This window comes from Saccostrea echinata, unplaced genomic scaffold (assembly GCF_033153115.1).
Source record: "Saccostrea echinata isolate AGI-Se365-2 ecotype Australia unplaced genomic scaffold, CSIRO_AGI_Sech_v1 ptg000060l, whole genome shotgun sequence".
Classification (NCBI taxonomy): domain Eukaryota; kingdom Metazoa; phylum Mollusca; class Bivalvia; order Ostreida; family Ostreidae; genus Saccostrea; species Saccostrea echinata.
In genome coordinates this window covers 1474192-1501018 of record NW_026889809.1, presented here as the reverse complement: position 1 = coordinate 1501018, position 26827 = coordinate 1474192, and the positions used below count along the sequence as shown (strand labels likewise).

General features: G+C 33.2%; 2 protein-coding genes across 2 annotated transcripts; one reads left to right on the top strand and one right to left on the bottom strand.

Moving 5' to 3' along the window:
- LOC133175084 (elongation of very long chain fatty acids protein 7-like) lies at positions 1–26827 on the top strand. Its single transcript, XM_061310210.1, has 8 exons — positions 1–38; positions 13652–13703; positions 19820–20007; positions 20323–20397; positions 23619–23675; positions 23804–23909; positions 24344–24480; positions 24835–26827. Exons 2-8 carry the CDS (start codon positions 13658–13660, stop codon positions 25030–25032), a joined length of 807 nt encoding a protein of 268 aa, XP_061166194.1. The 5' UTR covers positions 1–38; positions 13652–13657; the 3' UTR covers positions 25033–26827.
- Positions 14259–17100, bottom strand: LOC133175089 (uncharacterized). Its single transcript, XM_061310215.1, has 2 exons — positions 16705–17100; positions 14259–16032 (listed from the first exon to the last, which is right to left on the bottom strand). The coding sequence occupies exons 1-2, from the start codon at positions 16999–17001 to the stop codon at positions 14395–14397; spliced, it is 1935 nt and encodes a 644-aa protein (XP_061166199.1). The 5' UTR covers positions 17002–17100; the 3' UTR covers positions 14259–14394.

The window sequence follows — 26827 nt, the reverse complement described above, 5'->3', positions numbered from 1 at the left end:
AGCGTGGTTGGTGATACATTAAGTTAAGTAGCAATAAGGTGAGTTAGTACTCTTACCAGTAATTGTGATACTAAGTAGATAAGTCAGTAGTACAGTATCAGAAAAAGACAGGTATTTATATCTTTGGTTTTTAGGTAAACGCGTTACCGGTGGTGACCATTCATAACATTGTAACAATGATTAGATAAATCGCTGGAAAATGTCATAGACATTATGTAAACAATAACATGTGCTTTGCTAACGCATAGAGCGTGATTTTGGCATGCATGTGATATCTGAATGATAAAAGAGCTAACTTGTTTAAGATTGATATGTCTGATTGATAATGAGTTGTTTTGGATCAAACACGGCCGATGATATATACACGACCGTCGTGCGCATAGAAAAGAAAGTCTATTTACACGACCGTCGTGCGAATAGCTGTTGCAAATTGCTGAGATATATACACGACCGTCGTGCACATAAGTAAGAAAAAATCTATTTACACGACGGTCGTGCAAATAGCAATCGCACATTGCCAGAGATATGCACACGACGGTAATAGATATTATCAGATTATGCATATATACACGACCGACCTGTGCTCGAAGACACGACGTTGTTTGTAAATAGAATTTGACCCCAGTATGAACATTCACGTCAACATTTTTTGGACATTTAAATACTATTATAAAATGGATATTTTTATGAACGGACATTTCTTTTCTTTTACACACATTAAATTAAGAAGACTTTGGTAAAATAAATATAAAAACTTATTGATAATTTAAAGAGATCCAATCCCGATGGGTGTTGCTAAAACGCGGAACGGAAAACGGAATGGAACGGAAAACAGAAAATTTAGGTCAAACAAATAACCTATAAAAAAGTCATATCTAATAAAAATTTATCGTAAACTATGATATATTCATTAATCATGCACACCCTCAGAACTGGCACATGTAAATGCGATGGTCTATAAAATACATACTATAACTAGACTCAAATCCTGAGTATCCATCTGAACGTTTCGTACAAATTCTTTTTTTTTTTTAAAAGAAAGCTCATTCATAAAAAATTATATTGTATTGAAATAGGCAGAAGGAAAAAAAGACTACTAGTATGAACATACATATATCTGTAAAGACAAAAGTAACTAGTTTTGACATTCAGATTATGCAAGCAGTGGCGAATCCAGGAATCTTGAAAGGGGGGGGGGGCAGTTTGGGTAGGGTAGGGGTAGGGGCCCACAGTTGGGTAGGGGCCCACAGCCACACCAAAAAATTGATTTATTAAATCTTATGTATATTTTGGACACAAAAAGGGAGGGGGGCGGACATTTTGCAACTTCTCAGACCTTTCCGATGAGCGGAAAACAAACTCAAATGTTTTACGGGGTCATTCATATACCCCCCCCCCCCCCACACACACACACACATGTACCACATATAAACAAACTTTAACTTCATTGAATGTAAAGATGCTACATTAAATTTACCACAGAAAAGTTTTCCAACTTTATCTACATGTATCCAGAATTTTAATAAATAGGAAGCGACTCTATTTTGTATAAAATTTTAACAACCAGTGTTACATTAGAGGTGTTTATGCTGGAAAGGTTTGCTCTAATCGTAATCTTAAGATTTTTTTTTACATTTTATTTCTCTTACCATGGTTTATCTAGATATCATTCAAATATTTGCCCCCCCCCCTTTTTTTTCCAGACATAACCTTTTTACTATAGAAATGTTCATTGAAACCCCCACACTTTTTGTTAATGTAATTAATGTAGTAAGTTAGTGTAAAAAAATAGTACTGAAAGATGTTGGAGATGGAGTTGGTACTTATCCCCCCTCCCGAATCAATCAATTGTCTTCTTTTTTTCGCTTTTCAAATTCTTTTCAGGTAAATTTAATTCCCCCCCCCCACTTTCAAATTTGATTCTACGTCACTGCTAAGTCAGCGATTTTCGTGAATAAGAGACTGAACATGACTAAATCAACTTGTATTTAATAATGGGGGATTGAATATTTATAAGATATATCGTTTATGATAAAATTTGTATATTTTAAGTGATTTAATCTAAAATAATATATTCCATTTTCCGTTCCGCTTTCCGTTCCGTTTTCCGTTCCGCGTTTTAGCAACACCCGATCCCGATCAGATTTGTGTGGAGTTCCAAAATCGCTTAACTTTGACATTGTGAGGATGAGATGAGCCCGTTTCTGGCTTTATGTGTACATTTAAATTTCTTTTTTTTTTTTATCATTGACAGTTTTTTTTTTTAAATAGAAATGCAAGCAATTGATTGTTTCACACGATAGTGAATATTACATTTATGTTGATATTAAAAAAAAATGTAAAACATATGAGGGATTGACACCTGTGTAAGATCTACACTCCACCTTCAGATAAAAAAAAAAAACTTTCGTGGGTAATCCCCTATCTGAATTGTAAAATACATAAGTTTAGAAACAGGATGGGGATAATAAATACCACATTGCATCAGTTTTAGTCCAACTAGACTGGGACACATGATCGTGCCCCCTTTATGGTTCTCTCTCACATCTTTAAGTCTTTCTAATTCTATTCTTTTCATACTTGAAGTTTACAGACTACTTCATTTACATATTTCTATTTGAAACTGAATGAAGTACTGTATTATGACCCACAACCATTTCCTTTCACACCCCTTTCTTTTTACAGTACAGCTTCTTTTGTGGATAATTTTGATTATTTTACATACATGTATAAAATATATGGACGCACCAGCTTGAGGATGGGTATATTATGAGCTATTCAAGTGTGCCGAAGAATACATTCAACCGAATCGTAATATAATTTCTATCAGTTCCATAAAAATGTAGATGAAGCAGTTTATTTGAGTGATAGAAAGAGAAAACAAATCTATAAAAAAAAAAAAAAAGAATAATAATGAAGATTTCAAATGAAAATAAAATTGGAAAGGGGGTTGATCACTCAACATCCGTTCTAAAAGAGAAGATGTGCAGATCACCAGGGATAGACACTAACTTTCACACTTGGCTAGGGATGATAGGAGGGGGGGGGGGTAAAAGTTAAATTACTGGGTTATACCCTCCTATATACCCTTTCGGCCCTCAACCACACAGTGCACTCACACATATGTTGTATTCTGGATCTGGCATGGAATTTCGATGATATATTGATGACCGTATTGATGACGTAAAAAATTGAAGGTGAGCAGTACTTTCAACCAATGTAATATCATTTGCGGATGAGTGTTATATTTTCATAGTTGCAAGTATGTCATATAACAGTCATTTTACTTGTTCAAATTACTCTAATTTTGGGACAAAAGATTTAGAAACTCAATAAAAATAAAACAAGCAGTTATGCAAAATTTAAAGAAATAGTTTAGACGTACTGTCTTTTCCCGAGACACTTTCAAAGTGTAATGTGTATTATGACTCTCTGAAACTATGTTTATTATAAAAATATTAAATAAAACGTATAAAAAAATACACATGGGAGAAAAAAAATTAAAAGAGCACAACTGGAAAAATCTTGAGGTCTTTGTCAACAGTTTGTCATCGTTTAGGTAGATATACCTCAATGTTTACCACATATTCCATACAAACTTGATGATTTTTATAATTATTATATAAGGGAACTGCAATATGTATTTACTTATGAATATCATTATTGTTTAATTTGAGATTACACGTGTGTAATAACGATGGTTGTATGACAAAATTTTGGTTAAAAAGTGTATTAAAGAAATCACTACTAGAGTAGGCAAAATGCTATAATCCAATGTTCTATGACTCTGTTTAATTGGTGGGATTTAGTTTGACATGCTTTTCCAGGAACATCAATAATCAAAATCGCTAAAATAAAAAAAAAAATAAAGCCCGGAAAACGTATATCTTGGATTAGGTTGAGGTGGAGGGGGTAAACCGCAAGCCTACCAAAATAGTAGGTAAACACTTTGTTATAGTGACGTGTATATATACAAATACAAGGGCAGTTCTAATAGAAACAGATTTACATTACACCGACCGGCCCATTGGATCTATATGTCACTTTAGCATATAAATTAACATTATGAAAAAGTTTTTCTAATGTTTTCTTACTAAAATGCTCCTAGGCTTAAATCAGGTAAGTCACTGCGTGCCGAACTTAACCGGGGACGAAACAACGAATGGCAGAATAAGTTGATAATGGTCGTGCGAACAGCTTATTAATAAATACATTACACGACGGTTGTGCAAATAGTCAATGAAAAATTATATACACGACGGTCGTGCAAATAGTCATTGAAAAATTATATACATGACGTTCGTGCGAATAGCCGATGAAAAAGTAAGTGCACGACGGTCATGCATATAGACACTGCCATCAAACACATTATCAAGTTGAGCGCACTTCCCTTATAAAGCAACTGGTACGTTAAAACTTAAAGGGTTTTTATCATGTCTCAAAATTTTTTGATATGACAAAGTTTACATGCTATCAAAATCATATATTTAAAAAACTTGGCTTGAAAATTAATATTTTTGATGTTTCAGCGATTCAAAGTTTGAATTTCTCAATATGCATATTTTGATCGCCGATGTTACGCGCCATTGCTCTGACGTCATAGGTGTCAATCCTGGTCAAGCGAAGTACTTATTGTGTATACAGAAGGGCTCATTTGTAGTGTCTATTAAACCTGTTAGAAAATAATTAAGAGATAATTGGATAATTGACAGCTAATAAGGTATAATTTAAAGCTTTAGGCCAGAGTTTTTTTATTTTCTGTTTAACGGGAATTTTTAAGAAAAAGTCGGGTCGAGGGGGCGAAATAAAATAAAAATAAAAAGTTCAAAATTTGTCGAGTCGAGACCATAAAAAAAATAAAACCCAAAAATGGTATGAATTTTTTTTTTATATAAAATGTTGAAAAATGAAAGAAAACACCATAAAATTTTGTTTATCATTTATTTGGATTTTAAATATGGAAAATAGATACAACTAACTATATGCATGTGTCATCCTACTGTGGTTAATTACACTTGTAAATTCTAGTATGAAAGCAAAACAATAAAATCTTATAGTTTGTATTATTATACAGCAAAATAATATTGGATACACGGATAACAGAAAAATCCACACTGCTTAAAAATTTATAGATGTATTCTGGTGGTCATCTCCTACTGTATAAAATTTATAAAAGTAATGATAAGAAATGTTTTAAACTACATATATTATGATTAAACTAAAGTCTTGAGAAAGAGATTGGGTTGATAGCTAACTTGACAATGTGTTCCTAGTATAGGGCTAACACATTCTTGAGGTTCAGAATGGAATTTGTCAGAAGAAATTATTTGATGAACAACAGCAAAGTCATCTTGGAAGTCTTCTGAACTCTTCACAAATTGTTGGGTCTCCACCAAGAAATCAAACTGCACAAAAATTGCAATGTTCCTTTAAGATACTTTATTAATAAAATCAAATACATGTAGTAAATCTTAGAAAGTAGAAGATAAAAAACAGTATTTACATGAGATCTTTTCTTTTCTAAATGAAGATACAGAACATTTTTTAAGAGAGTTTTTGATAATAACACATTTCTTATATAATAAATATAATAATTTTATTCTTTGTTCAATTTGCATTTAAAATATTAAATTGGACAATTTGTTGACTTAATTCTTTCTATCTCTACCTTTCCACAGGAAAATGTGTGCAACTCCAATTAGCTGTCACTTGTCAGCGTTAGTTATATTCTTTTCGAACTCTCGTAATTTTGTTGGAATCCTGGTCTCATTTAATTCAACCAAGCAGACATGGACTTGTATCTAAAATATTTTAATCGTCATTTTAAGTCCCTGATATAGTTAAATACCATTCATCGTAAAATTATATTTTACCGCGAATTTTACCTCAATTTGTTATGTGATCAAATTAAATATACAATATAAACATCTTTATAAGAAGAAAGAAAACGTATTAAAAAATGTTAACCATCGAACAACTGTAACAGAAAATTTATTACTTACCCCCAATTCTTTGGACACAAGTTCCACAGTTCAGTGTGCATCTGGTGTATTTAGGTTGTTGATGCCTTCACTCCAATTTCAGAATCTTTTTTGTCTTAATCACCAATGGATTTAATATTACTATCCCGTCATTTTTATCTATAAATGTCTCGAAATGACATTTTTGTTTGTTGATAGAACCCGCGAAATTGCAATAAACTAGTTCTTTAAACTGGTTACGATATCGTAATCAGCAAGACACTCGTAATAGAGTTTGATTAACACAAGCTATGTCAAACGTTTACATGATTCATTAAAAATATGGTGTACAACAAACCCGATTTTATTTCAAACCATTAAAAAATGACACAGTCGGCGGGCATTTTAAAAATAAAAGTGAGATTGACCTCTTTTATTTTTTTTCGGTATTTTGAAAAAATTGGGTCGGCGCTTCCCGTTAAACAGAAAATAAAAAAACTCTGGCCTTAGGATGCACAATTGTGCACAAGAAAGGAATTAGGAAGATTTTTTTCCCACATTTCCTGGACTTGATCGAAAGATGAAAGGGGGACCTTTTTCTGCAAATGCAATGGCGTTTATCTCCATTAAGAACAATCGTTTATGCCCGATCAATCACAATTTTTTTCTGTCCTATAAATATATATTTAGGAAAGATACCTTTTTAAAAAAAATAATAAATGACAAACACGCATTTTTTAAAAGTCGCACAGAATCTAGTAGGAATGTTGTGAACTTCGTAATGGCGTACGGCGCCATTGAAGAAGTGTCATTTCTAGAACATGATATTCAGTGCTGGAACAGATAGAAGATATACAGGATTTATTCATTAAAATAATAATGAAGGAGAATTTAAAATTCCTATATTTATAAATGTTTACGAGGTTAAACTTTAGTAATTCGTTCTATTATGTCGAAGTCCCAAGTTGTCAACGGCTTCGTCTTCGGTGACCTCTCCAATTGTCGGCATATTTTCTGCTTATTTCTCTCTACTAGACGTTCATACGTATTAGATTGACCGTCCATAACCAAAGGAATATAGCCGATGTCAAAATTTCAACCGGCCATATTGTATATTCTATTTATTTAGCGTAAAAATCTATTCAATATATTTTTTCTTACGATAAGCTTTACGAGTTCTATTGACCATTGACACCTATTACGTTTCAGTACCACGTGACCCCTATCTAATTAGTGGAGATTTTTACTTCGAGGACCCTATTTTACAGGCGTTTTATCGTCTAATTACAGCCGTTTTCAACAGTATTTCATAATTAAACGATAATTATATGTTTCAAGAATATAATAGTGTTTCATTTTTAAGAAAATTAGATACGTGATAAAAACCCTTTAAGGGAGTTGACAACTTAAGGCCAGCGCAGATGTGTATTACTGGATAAAGGGATGTATCTTGATATTTTATTTGACTACCCTTTTCATGTGAGGGGGGAAAAATGAGAATGATTGCTCTACATTAACTCTAGAGGTGTGAATATATTCAATGGGAGTCCAGGGGCATGCCCCCCGAAAAGAATGAGTGCACTTTAGTATGTCATTTTCAACCTTTTCGGCTATCCTTTTTAACGAGGCCGAGTCTAATTATTTCTACCCTAGATATTTTGATAAATTTTCTTGAATGAATTTTTACTATTATATTAATTAATTTAAGATAAAAATATCAAATGTTTACCATCCCAATTTTTAAGAAGGCCACCTTAAAAGTTGTCAAATTTTACTATTGGACCCTATGGGAATTTGTTGGAAAAGCACCAAATTATCACATTTCCCCCATATTTTTTGTATTTCTACCCTAGGGATTTCATTTTCAGTCAAATACATAGAAGTTTTTGTAAAAGGTCACCAAATTGTGAAATTTCAAAAAAGTTGACCATTTGGTTTGGTCAAGGAATTATTACAAAGTTTATTTTTTCACAATGCCCAGTACCTCTAAATTTGCCATATTGCAGCATACATTTTGTATATATTGGTGCAGATGAATTATTTTGGTAAAAAATTACGATGTTTAGATTGCTGGTATGTTTCTTTTGATATTCTGTCAACAGTGTTTAATAAAATGTCCATGGACGTCTTAAATACTCAAGCAAGTCAAGCGTCATTCTTCAGTGTCATGCATTGGTTACAGAACCGGAAAACTGTGACTTCGTGAAAGCCATTTCAGCATTTATTCCTAAATATTGTCTTAAAAGCACATTATAAGACCAATAAACGTTACAGATAATGTTAATTTTGTATTACAATTACAATACTTGGATAGGTGTTATGTTGCAGATACGACTGCATGAAAATAAAAAGCTGCGCAAAGTCATGCGCACTGGAATTTGACTCGGCCTCGTTAAGCTTTGATTTACAATATTTCGCTAAATTAATCTATGGTTATTGTGCATGCATGTGCGTTTGATAGTTATGCCTTGAATTTTTTGTCATACATATTTCTGTAATAACAGACAAGGTCGTTAAAAAGAACATGTATAAGCCTTAAATTCCGGAAATTTGAACTGGATCACTTTTGAATTTAAGGTACCTGCAAATAGGCAGAGACATTAAAATCGCATGGAAGTGGAATGTAAACATTTGCACATGATTTTTCCTTATTTTAAATCTATAAATGGAGAAGAGAGAAATTGTGTAGTTTCATGGTGCATAAATTATGAAAGATTCATGACCATACATATCATTTTCATGATTTATATCCATACATCTATGTTTGCTGCCTAGCACCAAATCAGCTCAATTTTATAATGTGTATGAAAATGCCCCCCCCCCCCCCTTTCTTTACTTTAGCTTAATCATTTTTCGTTTTATATGCTGAATGCTTTTCAATTCAAAGAATGAATGTATGTTCTAAGAAAGAGTCACATTTACATGACTTGGATGTCACACTACATTTAATCAATTTTCATAATACGTATACATGTAGTAAATGTATATTATGTAGTAGTAATACAAACATGTGTTGTGAAACAAAGTATACATGTAGTACTCAAGGTGATACATATTTTATTATGTGTATGCATGGTTAAATAACACTCGGAAATGAAATTAAAACTTTAACTTAGTTATCTAAAAAATTTGAGTTGTGTTGCAAAAGTTGCCAGGTTAACAACAAAATTCAAAGAAATATAAACTACAGTACAGTATCTGTAATTTTAACATTTTATTGAGGGAACAAACATATTTCATATTCAACAACCATGGTCAACAAAAGTTTTACAACATTACAATGCCCATAATCGATCGCATATGTCTTCAATATCTGTTTCATTTTGGCAATCCAAAACATTGTCAGGTATGATATTAGTGTTTAGGGTTGGGTTGTGTCTAAAGACGCCTGCAGACCATAATACAGAGGCAACATGAGCACAGCTACCTACTGATCATGCACCTTATATGCACTGGCAATACCAGGATTTCCTTCTTAATTCCCTAAACGAAAAACACTATAGTGAATGAAGATGATGTAAACTTTAAAATACTGATAAAATTCAATATTTTGAAGTTGGAAGTCGATAGACACTTCAGAATCTTCCAATGACAGACACAGTGAAAGTGTATTGAACAGTGGAATGTCATGTGAGTAAAGTTGATTATAATATCAAATAGGTCAAAATGGGTTGACACTTGGTGACCTGTTAATTTAGTAGCTTACTCGATCATGGTTTGGAGAATTTTTCAAAACATATTACATATGAACCACCAATTTTCCAACATTGCCATTTAGATATGTATAAGTTTAAGTACATTAAGTATTAAGTATTACATATTACATTAAGTATTCTATGCAAATGAGACGAATGGACAAGTTGCGGCTCGCTGTAAGCAATGTCATTGAAAACTGGTATGCATACAATTTTCAATAGAAATGTGACAAAACTGCTAGACCCCTATCGCAAAAGTCAGTGTCGCTCGGCATTATTTAATACTTTCATGTGATATATCAAACCCTGCTCTTATACATTGTTTAATAACTCTGATACAAAATTTTAAAAAACTTCAGAAATTTATTTTTCTCAAAGCACTGGGACCCAGCTCTCATAGCTTAAGTGCACTGATCCTTTTCAGATAAATGTAGCAAAAATCTACATTCTGAGAGCTAATCTGGAGTTCATATCTAGAACTGTTATAAATTAAAAAAATTTAAATTTTATATGAAAGTTTAATCAGGGAAATTTCTGTAACTTAGAGTGGAATTTTTACTTTTTTTTCAAAGTGAGTAAGGTACCTTTTACCCATAGTTAAATCAGCATTGATAAATCCTTTGGATATCTATTCAGTTTTAACTTATAAAGCTGTTAGATCTGCCATCTAGACTGTGACATCACATGATGTATGTTAGATGCATCACCATTTATTACAAAGTCCATCTTCGCTAGCCAAGGGTTTCTGATCCACTACTCTTCTCACAAAAAGTTGGGATTGTTTACAACACGTGATCTTGAATTTTCTAACATAAGCACAAATTGCTCATCGACAAAAATAAAAGGCATATTTAAAAATTTAAGTTTTTAAAAAATAATTAACAAGAAGATATCGATCAATGTTTATTTGTTATTTATCGTGCAAATCTACATCTACAATAAGATTCCTCGTCACAATATTTGTACATCAGCTTAAGATTGGATGACACCATATCTATTTATAGAGTGGCATGTTATCTTACGAATCATTGTTTACTTGTGTTTTTCATTGCCGAGGCTAAAGAATCAAGATATATCCCGAGGCAAGTATCATCATTTACAAAGGCAATTGCTGATTGGTCGAACAATGTCGATCAACTCCAATCACAACTCGAGAAAAAAAACCCCAACTTTCAATAGCACCGTATGCCAAGGGTTTGTGAGGAGAGTAGCGGATCAGAACCCTTGGCTAGCGAAGATGTACAAAGTCTGGAAAGTGCAAATTTTAACAAAGAACATTTAATCTTCTATATTTATCAACAATATCCATTAAATCAAGTGGTGAACTTTTGTTGTTACTGTGAGAATGTAGTTAGCAGCGAGATGCACTTGCATTGCAATGTGGGTCCAAAATTCATTCTGATCAATGTGCACAGTCCAAATGTTCTCTTTACCTAGGCGTTGCTTTAAGAGCTTATGACAGCTAGCCAAGATAAATTTTCTGTTAGGAAGGTTAACTCCTATCTATAACCCGTTTCTTTGTTTTAGTATAGCATAATAGCATATCATAGAACATGAAAAAATGGGATGCATTTAAATTAAATATATTCTCTATATATAATATCATTTATCTATATAGAGGAAATGAAAAACAGTAATATTTATATTTAAACATTTATTGTTTGGCGTTGTTGGTCGTGGCATAATATACATGTATAAGCAGCAAAGGGTCGCCAAGCAGGGCAGACCCAAAATTCAAGCAACAACATAATACAAAGCAAATCAATTATTTGGCTGTTCCAGGTTTACCGCAAACAGTCATTTACCTTTAAGCTTATTAATGTTTTTTAATTATAAAAAAGTTTTGAATAAATTCAAATATAGCAACAACAAGCATAAAATAAGCAGCACAATCAAGTACCGAACCCGATTTTGTACGCCGAACTCGAGCAAAAAATTTCCCCATAAGATAAAGGCATCTATATTATATTCATATAGATGCTGTTATATTAAGCAATTATGTTGCCATTAGGCAAAAAAAAATAATAGTCTTGTTTCCTGCTACCCGACCTACCCTATTTTTTTGCACCCGACCCTAAAGTTTTTTTCAAGTTTTGGGAGGAAAAAAAATCGGGAATTTCTGGAATTTCATTGTTCTGTCACTGTAATCGGTTTCCGTGTTAACACAAAACAAGCATTTCATGAAATTCTTGTTTTAAATATGGACTTTCATAAAATACCACTTGAGTTGTGCATAAAAGACATGAAATTCAATTTTAAAAGACAATGTTGACCTGTGACATGTTTAATTTTATCTTGTATTAGTTCATATCCAAAAAATGCCATCAGAATAAAATAAAATGAAAAAATAAAATAAAATAATTTTCCTACCTACCTACCCTATTTTTTTCAGGCTGGTAGCAGGAAACAAGACTATTATTTTTTTTGGCCTTATTTAAGGTAATGAAACTACATAGAACATACATAATGTGAAAATATGTGATGTATACAGAACCAAACTATAAACAACAGGGAGGAAATAAAACACCAAATCATCACTTCAATATACTTAAAAAATGAGTGACAAAAATTGCTTCCTCTGTTCAAACTGCAATTTTGCTTAAAAATATCTTATTATATGCAATTTTTAATCGATGATGCAACTTGAAGCAGCCAGAAATACCTTTGCAAATAATTTTTTTTCTGTTTGACGAATTCATAACACCTGCGTTTAGCATGTTTAGAATGGTTTTTTCACTTTTTTGTTAACATTTCAAGTTGTAATTGATTGAATCTGAGTAAGAATAACTTTCTATGAACCTTCAAAAATTATATTTACCTTGTTCGGACAATGTCATACAGCAGGAAAGCGTTACAAGTAGAATTCACGACCCGCTGTATTGCTTTTCTACTCATGAGTAAAAAATATCAACAGGTCACAACTTCCGCTAATTTAGAGTTATCGTTCTTTGCCTCCCCCTAGCATTCAGTAGAAATGCTATCTGTCGTTTGTTATTTTCAAGTAAGCTACATCGGATGCAAGCTTTTATTGACGTCATTTATTCGGCTTCTTTCAAACACACAACTGATGTTTTGAGAATTCTACGGTGAACCGTACGCACATGATTTGAACGCATGTGACATTTTGGTAATGTTACCTGTGGTCAAGTGTGTTGCTAACACTGAGGGTAACATTATGGAATGTTAAATGCGTTTAAACCAATCAAATTTTAGTATTTAACATGAAAGTATAATAAACAAACATAATTCAGCAATGAACAAAAGAGATAAAAGCGTTTAAAGAGTTTTAAATGTATTTCCAATGCACATAAAAAATAATTACTCCGAATTTGTCACACTATTAGAATTTATGTCCAATGCACACAGAATTAATCACTTGGCATTTTTCACATCATTAGAATCATGTTAAAAATGTACTTCCAATGCTCACAATAATTACAATTCCTCCGAATTTTGCGCACTATTAGACTCCTGTTGTCAATAAAATATCCAATACTTATCCGATGGTATTTTAACAGAATGTTTCCGGTCTTAAATTTTGAAAGCATCGCTTCTTGACACGCTTCTTGAATCTTGCTTCTTGAATCTTAATCCACATCACTTCCTTCGGCCGGCCCTCGGAGGGAATGTTTTCTCTAAACTATTCAGATGACACCATCTCAGTATTTATCCACTAATTAAACAACAACGTTTTTATTACTGTAAAGAGGAGAATTCCTTGTTTAGTATAACAAATATGCTATAAGAGAAGTGTGTTCAACCTGATTATCTCCAGTATCTGCAGGAAATGGCAGAAGCACTGTATTTAATTGATACATCGTAATGCTACCCATGGAAACAAGCCAATCTTGGGGTTAAGTTAATCAGCTGACAACTTTCTGTGTTATTTTATTTTTATATGAACATAGACACTTGTCTAATTTGTTTATGTACACTATGCACATTATGCAGTTACTATTCTATTTTAATTTACAGACTGAATTTATTGAATTTCAGATAACCATGGCAGGGCTGGTAAAGATGTACAATGACCTCATGGAAAAGGCTGGTAGGTTTTCATAGTTTTATTCATTATCAGCCAACTTAATAATTTACATAACAAAGGTTACAGTAAGTGCAAAGACAAAAAATAATAGAGATTTGCACTTCTTTGAAATCTCATGATATCTTGTGGCCCTGTAGTTTACTTTTTAGCTTAACTGAGCTGAAGGCTCAAGTGAGCTTTCTTGATTGAAATATATACCTGTGTTTGTCATCATTGTTTTTGTCATGGGTTTTATCAACATAGTCAAATTTGGGTGGGATCATTTAATTCATCTCAATAACAACTAGGTAACTTAAGATATTTTTATCACATGTTTACCCCTTTATCCCATGGATATCACTCATTGGATATTTTTTTTTCATATCCCACTTCTGTGATGTCACAGTGTGGTTTGCTGTTGAGTGGTTGACATATTATTTGTGTACAAAAGGGTGTTCAGTGTGGAACACTCCAGAATGTTTTGGGGCATACTCTTAAATGTATTGTTAACTCAGTGTTCAATAAAACTCCAAGATACTGAATGCTTAAATTCTTAAGACTTTTAGTAGTTTTTCATTATAGACTGTTTAATGGCTGTATAATAATAAAAAAAAAGACTGACAAAGAAAATCTGAAATCAGAAGAAATATGTTAGTAAATGATAAACTCTATCAGGTGAACTACAAATGTCTGATATTTAAGTTAATGAGGGATTCTATTGACAAATTCCCTGTATTCTCATTTCTGTAGCTGTGTGTATTTTGTTGAACAGTTCTTGTCGGAGAGATTGTTGGTATGAGTATAGAGCAGCCTGGAGGTTCCCTGTCAACTGTTGACAGATCCCCAGAATCTGCCAGGATATGTCTCTGAGTATTAAAGGTATAAACTGTCCCTGATCATAGTGAACTAGGGTCTGTAGATCATCTAGAGCTGTTTGTACTCTCATTATGTCTACATGTCTGTAGCACAAGATCTCTAGCATGTATAGCAGTATCAAAGATGGGATAAATAATGCAGGGAAACTGTTCTGTAGTGCAAACTGTTGTTCTGGTATCAGTTCACTGATGTAATGGATTCTATTATCAAGTATAATATCCCATGCTACAGCCTGAGTCATCTTTGTAGACCAGGACTGTCCCCGTACAGCCTCAGTATACCTCTCTGTATCTACATTGAACCTATAATACATCACATATGGCTGTGCTAACTTGACCTTGATCATCTCTATAATAGATAAAGCATCCATGTATCTAAGTATCTTGTAAAAATACATAGCTATGTACATCATGTCAGTAATATAACCAAACTTGGCTGCTAATTTCAGCATGTGACAGGAGATTTTGTCAGCTCTATACCTTAGTTTGTTTTTATGTGTGTAAGTTTCCATGTGTAATATAAAAGCAGTTTTCTGAAGGACATAAGTTGTAAGTTTCTGTAGCATAAGGACTTGATGCTGTGTCAGGAGGGTTGAACCTATCATCTGTTCTGTTATATGTGGACACCTCATACTGCTTTGTTTGTTCAAATTGTATAATGTGTCATTGTGTTGTATTTCCATATATAGATTTACATCAAACTCAATCTCAGAAATCAGAGTATGTTCATCTGTACAGATGGAGAGTCTGGGGTTATTAAGGACATTTATAATATAAGACCTAATGGAAGGACTGTGAAGCAGGAATGCTAAACCCTTCTCATACATCCCATACAGTCTCATAAATAATTGATGTTGTTTGTCGCCATGAATTTTACTCAGAAACATGTTGTTATCTGGAATGAAAAAGTTGGGACAGACCCCCTCATACACCCATCTGAGAATGAGTTTAAAACAGACCCAGAAACCCCCCAGGAGATTTTGTGGACACCAGTGAGGTATTGTATTTTGTTGAATCACCCAGAAAACTGCAGTCTTCATGTGATAGGAACACAGTAATTTATCATCATCATCTAGTCCATTGTTAATTATTTCTGTTAAGAACAATTTAAGTAAAGCATAAGTTAAGAATTGACAGTGGTTCATTATACACACTAGTTTTTTTTCTGCTTCGGAGAAAGAAATTCTCCATTCATGGTCTTCATGACTTCCTAGCTTATGTCCAATTGCTACAAAGTGACATCCATCTTTTACTATATCATTAACAACATGAGGCTGGGGCCATGAGTGACATCTGTCTATCCATGAGGAGGCAGATGGAGGCCAAAAGTCACAAACAAAACAGTAAGTGTAATCAAAATCTTGCGTTCCAATTGTTCCACTAGCACAGGGTCCATGTGGAGTGAACTCTGAACATGTGATCTCTCTGTATATAGAACTAGATATATAATATCTGTTATTCATTCTAACACAAGCTCTCTGGAATTTTCTGTCCATGCTAGGTGACAGTAAATATAACAAAGTAAATCCTGGTGGACTATCAGAACAGTCACAGAGGATCAGTGTTTGTCTGTGTGTGTTGTAATACTGAGACTGAGATAATTCCCAGATCACACGATGATTAATTGGCCACAACATAGTGTCTATGTCTGATCCTTCCAATCTGAATCAATCTCTTTGACTTCCACTCGAAATTACATTGATCCCTTCCCTTGTTTTCACTTGATTTTCCACCATCTCACTGATGTCGGCCAAATCTCTCCTCATGGCCACCAGTTGTGAGGTCCCAACTTTATGACACAGTCCCACAAACACTGTCTCTGATATGTGTTGTATGGCTATCTTACTGAGGATGATTTATCATAAATTTAATATACAATGTATAGTATATTAATTAAGTAAACAATTAATTGATAGTAATGAGCATGGCCACGATTAAAGGTAAATTCTTATATCTTATATGATATTTGCCACTTTGTTAAATCAAAAGCTAAAAAAATCAATTTCCCTAGTGTTACTCAAATTTATGTTGTGATTATTATTTCTTTCGATTTAAAGAATGTTTACAGTAGTAGAGTTGAAAGGATATAAAGAACATATGATCTCTCTGTATTTAGAACTAGATACATAAAATCTGTTATTCATTCTAACACAAGCTCTCTGAATGTCTCTGTCCATGCTTGGTGACAGTAAATATAACAAAGTAAATCCTGGTGGACTATCAGAACAGTCACAGAGGATCAGTGTTTGTCTGTGTGTGTTGTAATACTGAGACTGAGATAATTCCCAGATCACACGGTGATTATTAGGCCAGAACATAACGTCTACATCAGATCCTTCAAGCCTAAATCCTTCTCTGGTACTTCCACTCCACATCTCACTGACCTCATCACTTGTTTTCATTTGATTATTCACCATATCCTTGATGTCCACCACATCTCTCCTCATGGCCACCAGTTGTGAGGTCCCCACTTTATGACACAGACCCACAAATACTGACTCTGATATGTGCTGTATGGCTGTCTTACTGGCAATGATTAAAGTGGTATTTATATTTTTGTATAAGAAATGTGTCACTTCTGTAAATCAATAGTATAATTATCATCATTGATAAGTTTATATATTTATGTTTTATTCAAAATTTTCTACACAGTGTACATTTTCTATTTTAATAAAAAGATTTTTTTTACATACATGAATCATAAAATAAATAATTTTCCTTACTAAATCATTAATTTGTCAAAAAATGAAATAAAAGTGTGTTATTTATAGATTAATTGTTTTATACCAAATGTTTTAATACAATGGTATAAAAAGTTAAAACTAATTTTTACTGTCAACAAAATGCACTGATTCAGATGGTTTTGGCATAATTAGAGTTATACATTCCTGTCATTAAAACTTACATTTCTGAGCTTCTGATGAAGTCCATTTTTGTCACAGGTAAGATCTGAAAAGTTTCAGGTGCTATAAATAGCATAGAAAAATCCCATTACATCTACTTTGAATTCATTTTATACTTGGTATTATCGGTGCCTTTAAGATAACTATTATAAAATAATTTTTATTCAAGGAATAAAAAGCATTTAATCAGTAAATAAGAATATCTAATATGATTGAAAAATGAACATTTTTGTTTGTGTTCTTACCACTACAACTAGTTATGTCCTTATTGAGTCAATAAAACTTACCAAGTTTTGACAAATTATATATTGCACAATAATTTATGCGCATTTATTTGCATGATTTGTTCAATGATAAATATTATTCAAACTATTTTACGTAAAATCAGATTATATTTATTGCCATAAATATGATTAAGATTAAGGTGATTAACCAAAGAGTTACAATTCAAGTGTCAAAAGGTCAACTTAATTGTACCATAGCTCAGTAAGATGCACACTGACCCCCCCCCCCCCTTCCTTTTTCTATGCAATTCTAAGTCATGTTATATGAGTTCTTATCTAAAAATCCTTGATATAACCAATTTCATGAGTGACATACCTTAAGACTTACCAAGTTTTGACAAAGCTATATATAGAATGCTTTTTTTGAATTTGAACAGAAAGGAGTGTAATGGTATATTTGGTGTTCAGATTGTTTCAATTAAATTATCTTTGAACCATAATGTAAAAGGAGAAGATAACGAACTGTTGATCCAGTAAACAAAAAAAAAAAAACAAAAAAAACAAAAAAAACAAAACAAAAAAAAACAAAAAAAAACAAAAAAACAAAAAAAAAAAACAAATCCTGAACAGGGCAGAAAAAATATGTTTTGGAAAAATGTTTTAGAGGCCTGGCTATATTTTTCTAAAAAAATAAATTACCAGAACCAGAGGCAAGTGCATCTATGGAACCACTGTTTTTTAATAAAAATATCCTGATTGGTAAGAAAAGAATTTTTTTATATAAGAAATGGCTTGCAAATAATATAGTTTTTGTAAATGATCTATTGAAGAAGATGATTTCTTTATTGATGTAAATATGTTTAATTTGAAATATGGAAACAATGCAAACTTTCTTCAGTACAATGGACTTATAGCTGCTTTTTGAGAATGGATGAAAAGTAAAAATATTATTTCTATGCCAATTGCTTATATGCCATATCTTACACAAAAACTAGCTTCTCTATTAAATTGAATATCTCATTGCTCTTCAAATTAAATATTTTATCTATAGAATGTAGTGGTAAAAATTCTCCTTGAATGGACTGATATCTTCCATCAAAGATATGTATGAAACAAACAAGTATATTGCCTATAAGAACGAATATCGGGTAACTTTTGACGAAGCCTGGGAGCCCTGGAAGAATCTATTTATGTAAATTTTTCCACTCTCTCTTAACTCTCTCTTCTTCTGTCCCCTCTTTTCTCTCTCTCTCTTTCTCTCCCTCTCTCTCTCTTAAAAAATAATTACAGAAAATATAAATATGTATTGTAAAGTTATGTATTAGAATCTGTGAATAAAAAAAATTTCTCTCTTCAATTTTAGGTCGACCCATCTTATGAATAATTCAACAATTCACTCAAAATAAAACATGTGATCCGTATTTATTGATGATAATGTTCATGAAAACAATGTCATAGTTTATCTACAGTGTGGCACTATTTCAATGAAAATACAGATAGAGGTCATTTTATTTTTTTTTTCTCTTGATAAACTGAAGCAGTGCAGAAAAATTTGAACAAATCTACATGTATTTAAGAAAAAAAAATATATAATCAGATTTGAGAGCATTTGCAAATCTATTTTTTATTTTTATTCATAATAAAATGTGCCAGAATTTACATTAGAAATGTTACAATTAATTGAAATATGTTTGAGGCTCAATTTAAATGATTAAAGATGACATTTTATGAGGGTTTTGCAGGTGTGGGGGCATCCTCTGTCTTTACTTCGTATTGAGTTTTTGTTTTAAAAACCAATTTCTTCAAGCTCTCTATTCTTTTGTGAGACACAAACCTTCCCTTATATTTCATTGCGAAAAGGTTTTGACAGTTTGTAGATTGTGACACAATTTTCTTTTTTAAAAATGCATACTGCTGAAGTTATTTTTTGCTTGTTTGTTGTTTGATACTGTAAACGCAGTAAGCTTTCTACATCAAATCATATTGTGACGTCAGCAAACGCGTGATCTACCTTAAAATGACTCCACAGTATTTATTTTCAATTGAACGTTACACATGATGTAAATAACTTATTGACAATGGCTGCCATTATCATGATTATTCTGTGTTATGTCTACCATTGATTCGTTCTTTTTCAGATCCACGAGTGGACGGATGGTTTATGATGTCAACTCCCTGGCCCAGCCTCATCATCTGTGTCGCCTACTTTGTGTTTGTTAAGTTGGGCCCCACCATTATGGCCAACAGAGAGCCGTTTGAGTTGAAGAAGATTCTGATTGTCTACAATTTCTGCATGGTTCTGTTATCAACCTACTGCTTTGTGGAGGTGATTTTATAAAATCAGTTCTGGCTATTACTGTACATTAAATTCTTGATAAAACTATTTTACCATTTTCAAGGTCATTTACCTTCCATTTACCATTTTCATTTGAAGTTTTACAATTTGAGAGGAAAGAAAAAATATGATCTATTGAATCTCTTACATTTAAATAAGAAAGACATTTTAAATATTGCATTTAGTCAGAAACAAAACAAGAATCCTTCTTTAAGATCAAATTTTGGCCAAAAAAATAGATAAGGTTCTGGCTTTTGTCTCGGAGATGCTTACAAATTTTGATGAGAACTTGAACTTTTTTTTCAGTTTCTGCTGGCTGGCTGGCTCAATGGGTACAGTCTGAGATGTCAACCTGTTGATTACTCAGAGAATGGATTAAGGGTCTGTATCATATGAAGGCTTTAATGCTGCCATTTTATTTATCTTGTCTAATGGTTTGGGCCATGGATATCGGTCTGGATATCTTAGTTGGTAGAGCACATAACTTGTAATGCAGTGGTCCAAGGTTTAATTCAATCAAATGTATTTTTTAGGTGACCTGAGTTTACTCTGGTGACCTATTGCTATCAGTTTTCATCCGTCATCGTGCATCATATGTTAACACTTAAACTTTTCAGCTTCTTCTCTGAAACCACAGAACCAATTTCAACCAATTTTGGCATATAGTATCTATGGGTGTAGAAGAGTAAAAATTGTGAATTTCATGCCCCCCCCCCCCCCCCCCCCCCCGAGCCTGAGGGGTGGGGCTAAAATCATCCAAATACATGCAATCTTTAAAAATCTTCTTCTTTACTCCTGGACATCAAGCAGCCAAACTGTTGGCATGATTGGAATCAGCATTGAGCCCTCTACCAAAATTGTGAAATTCATGGCCTGGTCAGCGTTTCTAGTTCTAGGGTGGGGCTCTAATGATTATATAGTGAAAATGCATTATTTCTTATATTTTTAGCTCACCTCGACAAAGTCGAGATGAGATTATGCTATACCCCCGGCGTCAGCGTTAGCGTCAGCGTCCCGGTTAAAGTTTTAGGAGCAAGTCTCATTACCAAGTAACTATAAGCCCTATCTGGACCAAACTTGCATGGATGATGCATCTAGGGATGAACACTACCACACTTGCTTCGGATGCTGGATCTGACCTAGATTTTCCAGATGAGTGACCAGGTTAAAGTTTTTGGAGCAGGTCCATTCCCAAATAACTATAAGTCCTACCTGGACCAAATTTGCATGGATGATGCATCTAGGGATGGACACTACCACACTTGCTTCGGATGCTGGATCTGACCTAGATTTTCCAGATGAGTGACCAGGTTAAAGTTTTTGGAGCAGGTCCATTCCCAAGTAACTATTAGCCCTACCTGGACTAAACTTGCATGGATGATGCATCTAGGGATGAACACTACCAAACTTGCTTCAGATGCTGGATCTGACCTAGATTTTCCAGATGATGACCAGGTTAAAGTTTTTGGAGCAGGTCTATTCCCAAGTAACTGTAAGCCCTACCTGGACCAAACTTGCATGGATGATGCATCTAGGGATGGACACTACCACACCTGCTTCGGATGCTGGATCTGACCTAGATTTTCCAGATGAGTTTGTTTGTTTGTATGTGTTTAACGTCCCTCTCGAGAATTTTTCACTCATATGGAGACGCCACTGCTTGCCGGTGGAGAGCTGCAAATTTTGTCCTATACTCGGCACTTACGGCCATTGAGCAGTGAGGGATCTTTTCGTGCCAGGACCTACTGCGACACGGGACCTCTGTTTATACGGTCTCATCCGAAGGACCGGTATCCACGTCCCACAGTGGGATTCAAACCCGCGACGTAAGGATCAATTCCTTACGCCGCGACTCCAGAGCAGACGCTCTAACCACTGCGCCACGCGGGCGACTTTTCCAGATGAGTGACTAGGTTAAAGTTTTTGAAGCAGGTCCATTCCCAAGTAAGTATAAGCCCTACCTGGACTAAACTTGCATGGATGATGCATCTAGGTATGGACACTACCACACTTGCTTCAAATGCTGGATCTGACCTAGATTTTCCAGATGAGTGACTAGGTTAAAGTTTTTGAAGCAGGTCCATTCCCAAGTAATGATAAGCCCTACCTGGACCAAACTTGCTTGGACGATGCATCTAGGGATGAACATTACCACACTTTCTTCAGATGCTGGATCTGACCTAGATTTTCTGGAGGAGTGACTAGGTTAAAGTTTTTGGAGCAGGTCCATTCCCAAGTAACTATAAGCCCTACCTGGACCAAATGTGCATGGATGATGCATCTAGGGATGTACACTAACCAACCTGCTTCGGATGATGGATCTGACCTAGATTTTCCACATGAGCGAATTTTAGCCATATTTTAACCAAATTAGCATGGATGATGTATCTAGGGATGGACACTTCCAGACTTTCTTTGGATTCTGAATCTGACTTACATTTTCCAAAACATTGTTTTTTGAGCAGGTCTATTTCCAAGTAACTATAAGTCCTGCTCAAACCAAACTTGCATGGATATTGATCTTGGGATGTACCCTAACTAGAAAAAAAAATATGATGTGAAATTTGCCTTACTTATAGATAACATTCGTCGAGGTGAGCTTCGTAATCTTTGATTACCTATGTTTTTCCTCTGAGCCTGGGTATTAAACCAAAGATCTATGTACATAGTTATGATTAGGAAGGATGCCTCTCCCAAAATTTTGAATTTCATGGCCCCTGGGTCAGGGGTTCTGGTGTTAGTGCAGGGCTCTAATGATTATATGCTGAAAATGAATCAATGCTTTGAAATCTTCTCCCTGGTATTAATGAAACATTCATTATGAGCAAGGGTGCCTTTTCTTAAATTGTGAAATGTGTGGCCCCAGGGTCAGGGGTTCATGTGGGGTGGGGGCACTACTTATTATTGCTGATTATAACTGATGAGTGAAATGCATTTTTCCTCTACTCTGTCTATGGGTATTAGGTAACCAAACTAAGCATGCTAAGTTAGTTATGATGAGCAAATGCGTCTCTTTCAAAATTGTGAATTTCATGGCCTCTGGTTTAAAACACAAACCAAATTCAATTGTTAGAAATTTGTTACATTATGCTCAGGTGATCTTTAAGGACCATGGGCCTCTTGTTCTCATAGAAAGTTTATTCTGTTTTTTTTTTTTTAGCAAAATCAAGGTATGAAATGCTTAACAAATACCTAATATCACATACTGTTGATAGGTCTTAAGAGAAAATGACAGAATTTAAAGATTTCGACCCGAATAATCAATTTCAGGCCTCCGTCATTTGTTTCTTTTTTCTGATATTGGGTGTCAAAAACCGATTAAGGCGCAAACAGATGCAAAACATAGTAAAAACTTGAAATGGATTGTACCAAGACAACTTATTAATGTCTTTCATTTATGGTTAATGTTTTTCATTCTCATTCTCATTTTGCTGTCGACAAAAAATTAACTCAAATAGAAAATAATTTTCTGGCCCAGGTCCATCATGTCATTAATTTTTTCACGTCCTGCCCTTGGCCTCATAACTTATTAACTTTTGACTGACAATAACGAATACCAGAACTTAAACTTGTGTAGTAATTGAGCTTTTGTTTATTTTCAGATGCTGAAAGTCTGTTGGATGTTTTATTTTTCTAAATTTATTGAACTTTTTGACACAGTAAGTTCTCTTCAAACTTCAACTTGTAATTCTAGTAGATTTCTTATCATACAAGTTCGGTATTTCAAAAATAAAATGAAAATCAACAATCTAATATCTGAATATAAAACTGAAGTGATATTTTTCAGGTTTTCTTTGTGATGAGGAAAAAGTTTAACCAGGCTTCATTTTTACATGTTTTTCACCATGGTATTATGCCCTTCTCCTGGTGGTTTGGAGTCAAATTTGTAGGAGGTAATTTGGTAAATTTATTATTCTCTCTGACTGTTGTGCATAAAAATCATAATTTTGAACTTAGTTAGGCATAAATTTTTAAAATAGACTCCTAAATTCATAGATTTGAAATGTTTTGTGTATATGCACTATAGGGGAATTCTAGAAAGGCATTGATTTGTCGACTTTTTCAAGAAGTCATCAATTTCCCAATCAATGGGGAAATATTGCAAGAAATCACATACAGTCAAACTTGGATGTCACAAACAACAAAAAAGACCTCGAACATATGTAAATGTTTAAAATATCATAGTTAAAATTTGCAGACTCTAAGAAAGGCTTTTGACGTATGAACTAGTCCTTGACCTCATGTATTTGTCCTTGAAATAATTTATTATTATCTTTGATTTTATGTAGCTTTCCTTCACCCTGTGAATGTGAATTTTGATTTTTAGGTGGATTTGGAACCTTTCACTCTATGCTGAATTCCTTTATACATCTGGTGATGTACACCTACTATGGTATGGCAGCCCTGGGTCCTCAGTACCAGAAATATCTCTGGTGGAAAAAATACATGACTTCTATGCAGATAGTAAGTGGGTCACAATCAACTAAAAAATAAATAACATCTATGCAGATAGAGAGTGGGTCAAATTCAACTAAAAATACATGACATCCATGCAGATAGTAAGTGGGTCACAATCATTTTTACATCAAATTAAAAGCTCATAATTAATTTTTCGTAATGTTAAGACTTCCCAGTAGTAACATTTTTATGTTAGATAATGTGACAGTAACATTGTATTAATATTATCATGGTTTGATAAATTGTCAGTTTCTTCTAATCCATAATTTTGTTAATTGATTGTTAATGTTATGAAGTTGACCCTCTTCACACAAATATACATGTTTACACATTTGTAAGGAATTTTTTTTTAACCTACAGACCCAGTTTATCCTAGTAACGATCCACTCTATACAGCTACTGTTTATTGACTGTGACTATCCCACACTGTTTGTTTACTGGATTCTAGCCTATGCTGTTATATTCCTCATCATGTTCGCAGACTTCTACCGAAATGCCTATAAAAAACCAAAGACAAACGGAACTGTTACCAATGGAGTTAAAGCCAAATCTAATTAACACATGCTTTAATTAGAAACATAACAATTATTATTCTTACCATATCCATTTGTTTATTTATAGTATTTTTGTTAGCAATGTTTTATAAGTTATTTTGATATTTCACCCATTTTAAACAATATACCAATGCAGAAATCATTTGTGTTCCAAGAACTTGCGGTGTGAACTCCATAATCTGTATGCAGAATTAGAAATACAAACATTTTTAAGTACACTTTTTGTTCAAGATTTTCAGACCCTTTAATTTGATAATGGCAAATCAGTTTTGTAAAAGTTTCTCTGAAAGTGCAGATACATATATGTATAATTATATGATGCTGTTTTTATAGTTTGTAGAAAACCCATCATGTAGACGTAACTTTACCACATGAATTCAAAATTATTTTACTTTTGCCATACAAATATTTATGTGTGTTATAAGAACAACTTTGTAGGTTCAATACTATTATTGATTGTGATACAAGTATTGGAGCTCAGACACACATTACACCATAGATATACCACCAACTATTAAACTGTAACCAATGTGTGTAGCATAAATATATAGTATTAGGAAATGGACCAATTAGCTACCCCTTTTGTTGATTGGCCATGAGAAGATTGTTAGGGAGAAGTTTTACTGGGATTATCTAAGAACCAATCAGAACTGTTAGATTTTCTGATTTTTGAATGGTTCTCAGTGTACTCTGGATACTACTGTGATTATTTGTTGTTGAATGAGTGTTCAAGATTGTAATCAGGGTATCAGAGAGGCTTTACCATGTCTGTTTTTTTTTATACTTCTAGAATTTTCAGGGATTCATTATAAGTGTTCCTTCTAATGTATTTGTCTGATTCTTGATTAAAGCAACTTATGAATTAGCTTTTAATTATTTTTCTTGAACTTGGAATTGCTCTGGGATAATATGTCTTTGTTTGTAAATGTTTCTTTATGTACAGCCATAATACTAACAACAATTGACAGGTTGTTTTTCCATATTGATTTTATATACAGGTCCTTATTGTGTGGGAAACCATTGTACCAATCCAAAGTTAATTCTGAGGTTGATAAAACTGTTGTTATATGTACTATTTATTAAACTGTAAAACTCTTAAGTAATTTTTGTTTTACAATATAAGAACAGGCATACAATATAATCTCTATATTTTTATCTGAGTTTTGTACAGCTTTGAACAAAGAAAAGTATATTAAAATCGGCATAATACTTTTAAAAAAATATATTTTTTTTCTATTCTGTGTTAATGCTTGTTGAAGTCTTTATCAAAAGTAAAAGGGGACTCTTCCTTGTGGGTAATTGATCATCAATTTTTTAACCTATGAAAAGATTCCGAATTTTAGAGAAGTAGAAGTTCTAGGAGATGATTTTTTTGGTAATCCAGATATATTTTCTTATTGCTGTGCCATTTTTAAACTGTAAGCACACTTCATATGGCAGAATTCATTTGTGTGATGTTCAGCAATTACCATACGTATTAAATGAAAAAAAAATTAAATTTTGATATTGCTGTAGATTTTGTACTAAATTTTGCTATATAAAGGAATATTACAATTTATTTAATAATGTCAATGCTTTTTTTGTTTATACATTAAAAGAATCACATACAATTCAAGGAAAGAATGAATGCACTATAGTATGTCATTTGGAACCTTTTCGGCTATCCATTTTAATCTTTGAATTACAATATATCGCTAAATTATTCTATGATTATTGTGGATGCATATGTTTTTGATATTTATGCCTTGAATTTTTTTCATACATATTTCTATAATTAAAGACAACGTCATGGAAAAGAA

Excerpts from the sequence above, each read along its gene's own strand:
- LOC133175089 (XM_061310215.1), bottom strand. The coding sequence starts at position 17,001 with ATGAGGAGAGATGTGGTGGACATCAAGGATATGGTGAATAATCAAATG. Across the intron at positions 16,033-16,704 it reads GAGACATTCAGAGAGCTTGT|AGAGCTTGTGTTAGAATGAA; the intron begins GTTAGAATGAAT and ends AGAAAATTCCAG.
- LOC133175084 (XM_061310210.1), top strand. The coding sequence starts at position 13,658 with ATGGCAGGGCTGGTAAAGATGTACAATGACCTCATGGAAAAGGCTG. Across the intron at positions 20,398-23,618 it reads ACTCAGAGAATGGATTAAGG|ATGCTGAAAGTCTGTTGGAT; the intron begins GTCTGTATCATA and ends GTTTATTTTCAG. Across the intron at positions 23,676-23,803 it reads TTATTGAACTTTTTGACACA|GTTTTCTTTGTGATGAGGAA; the intron begins GTAAGTTCTCTT and ends GATATTTTTCAG.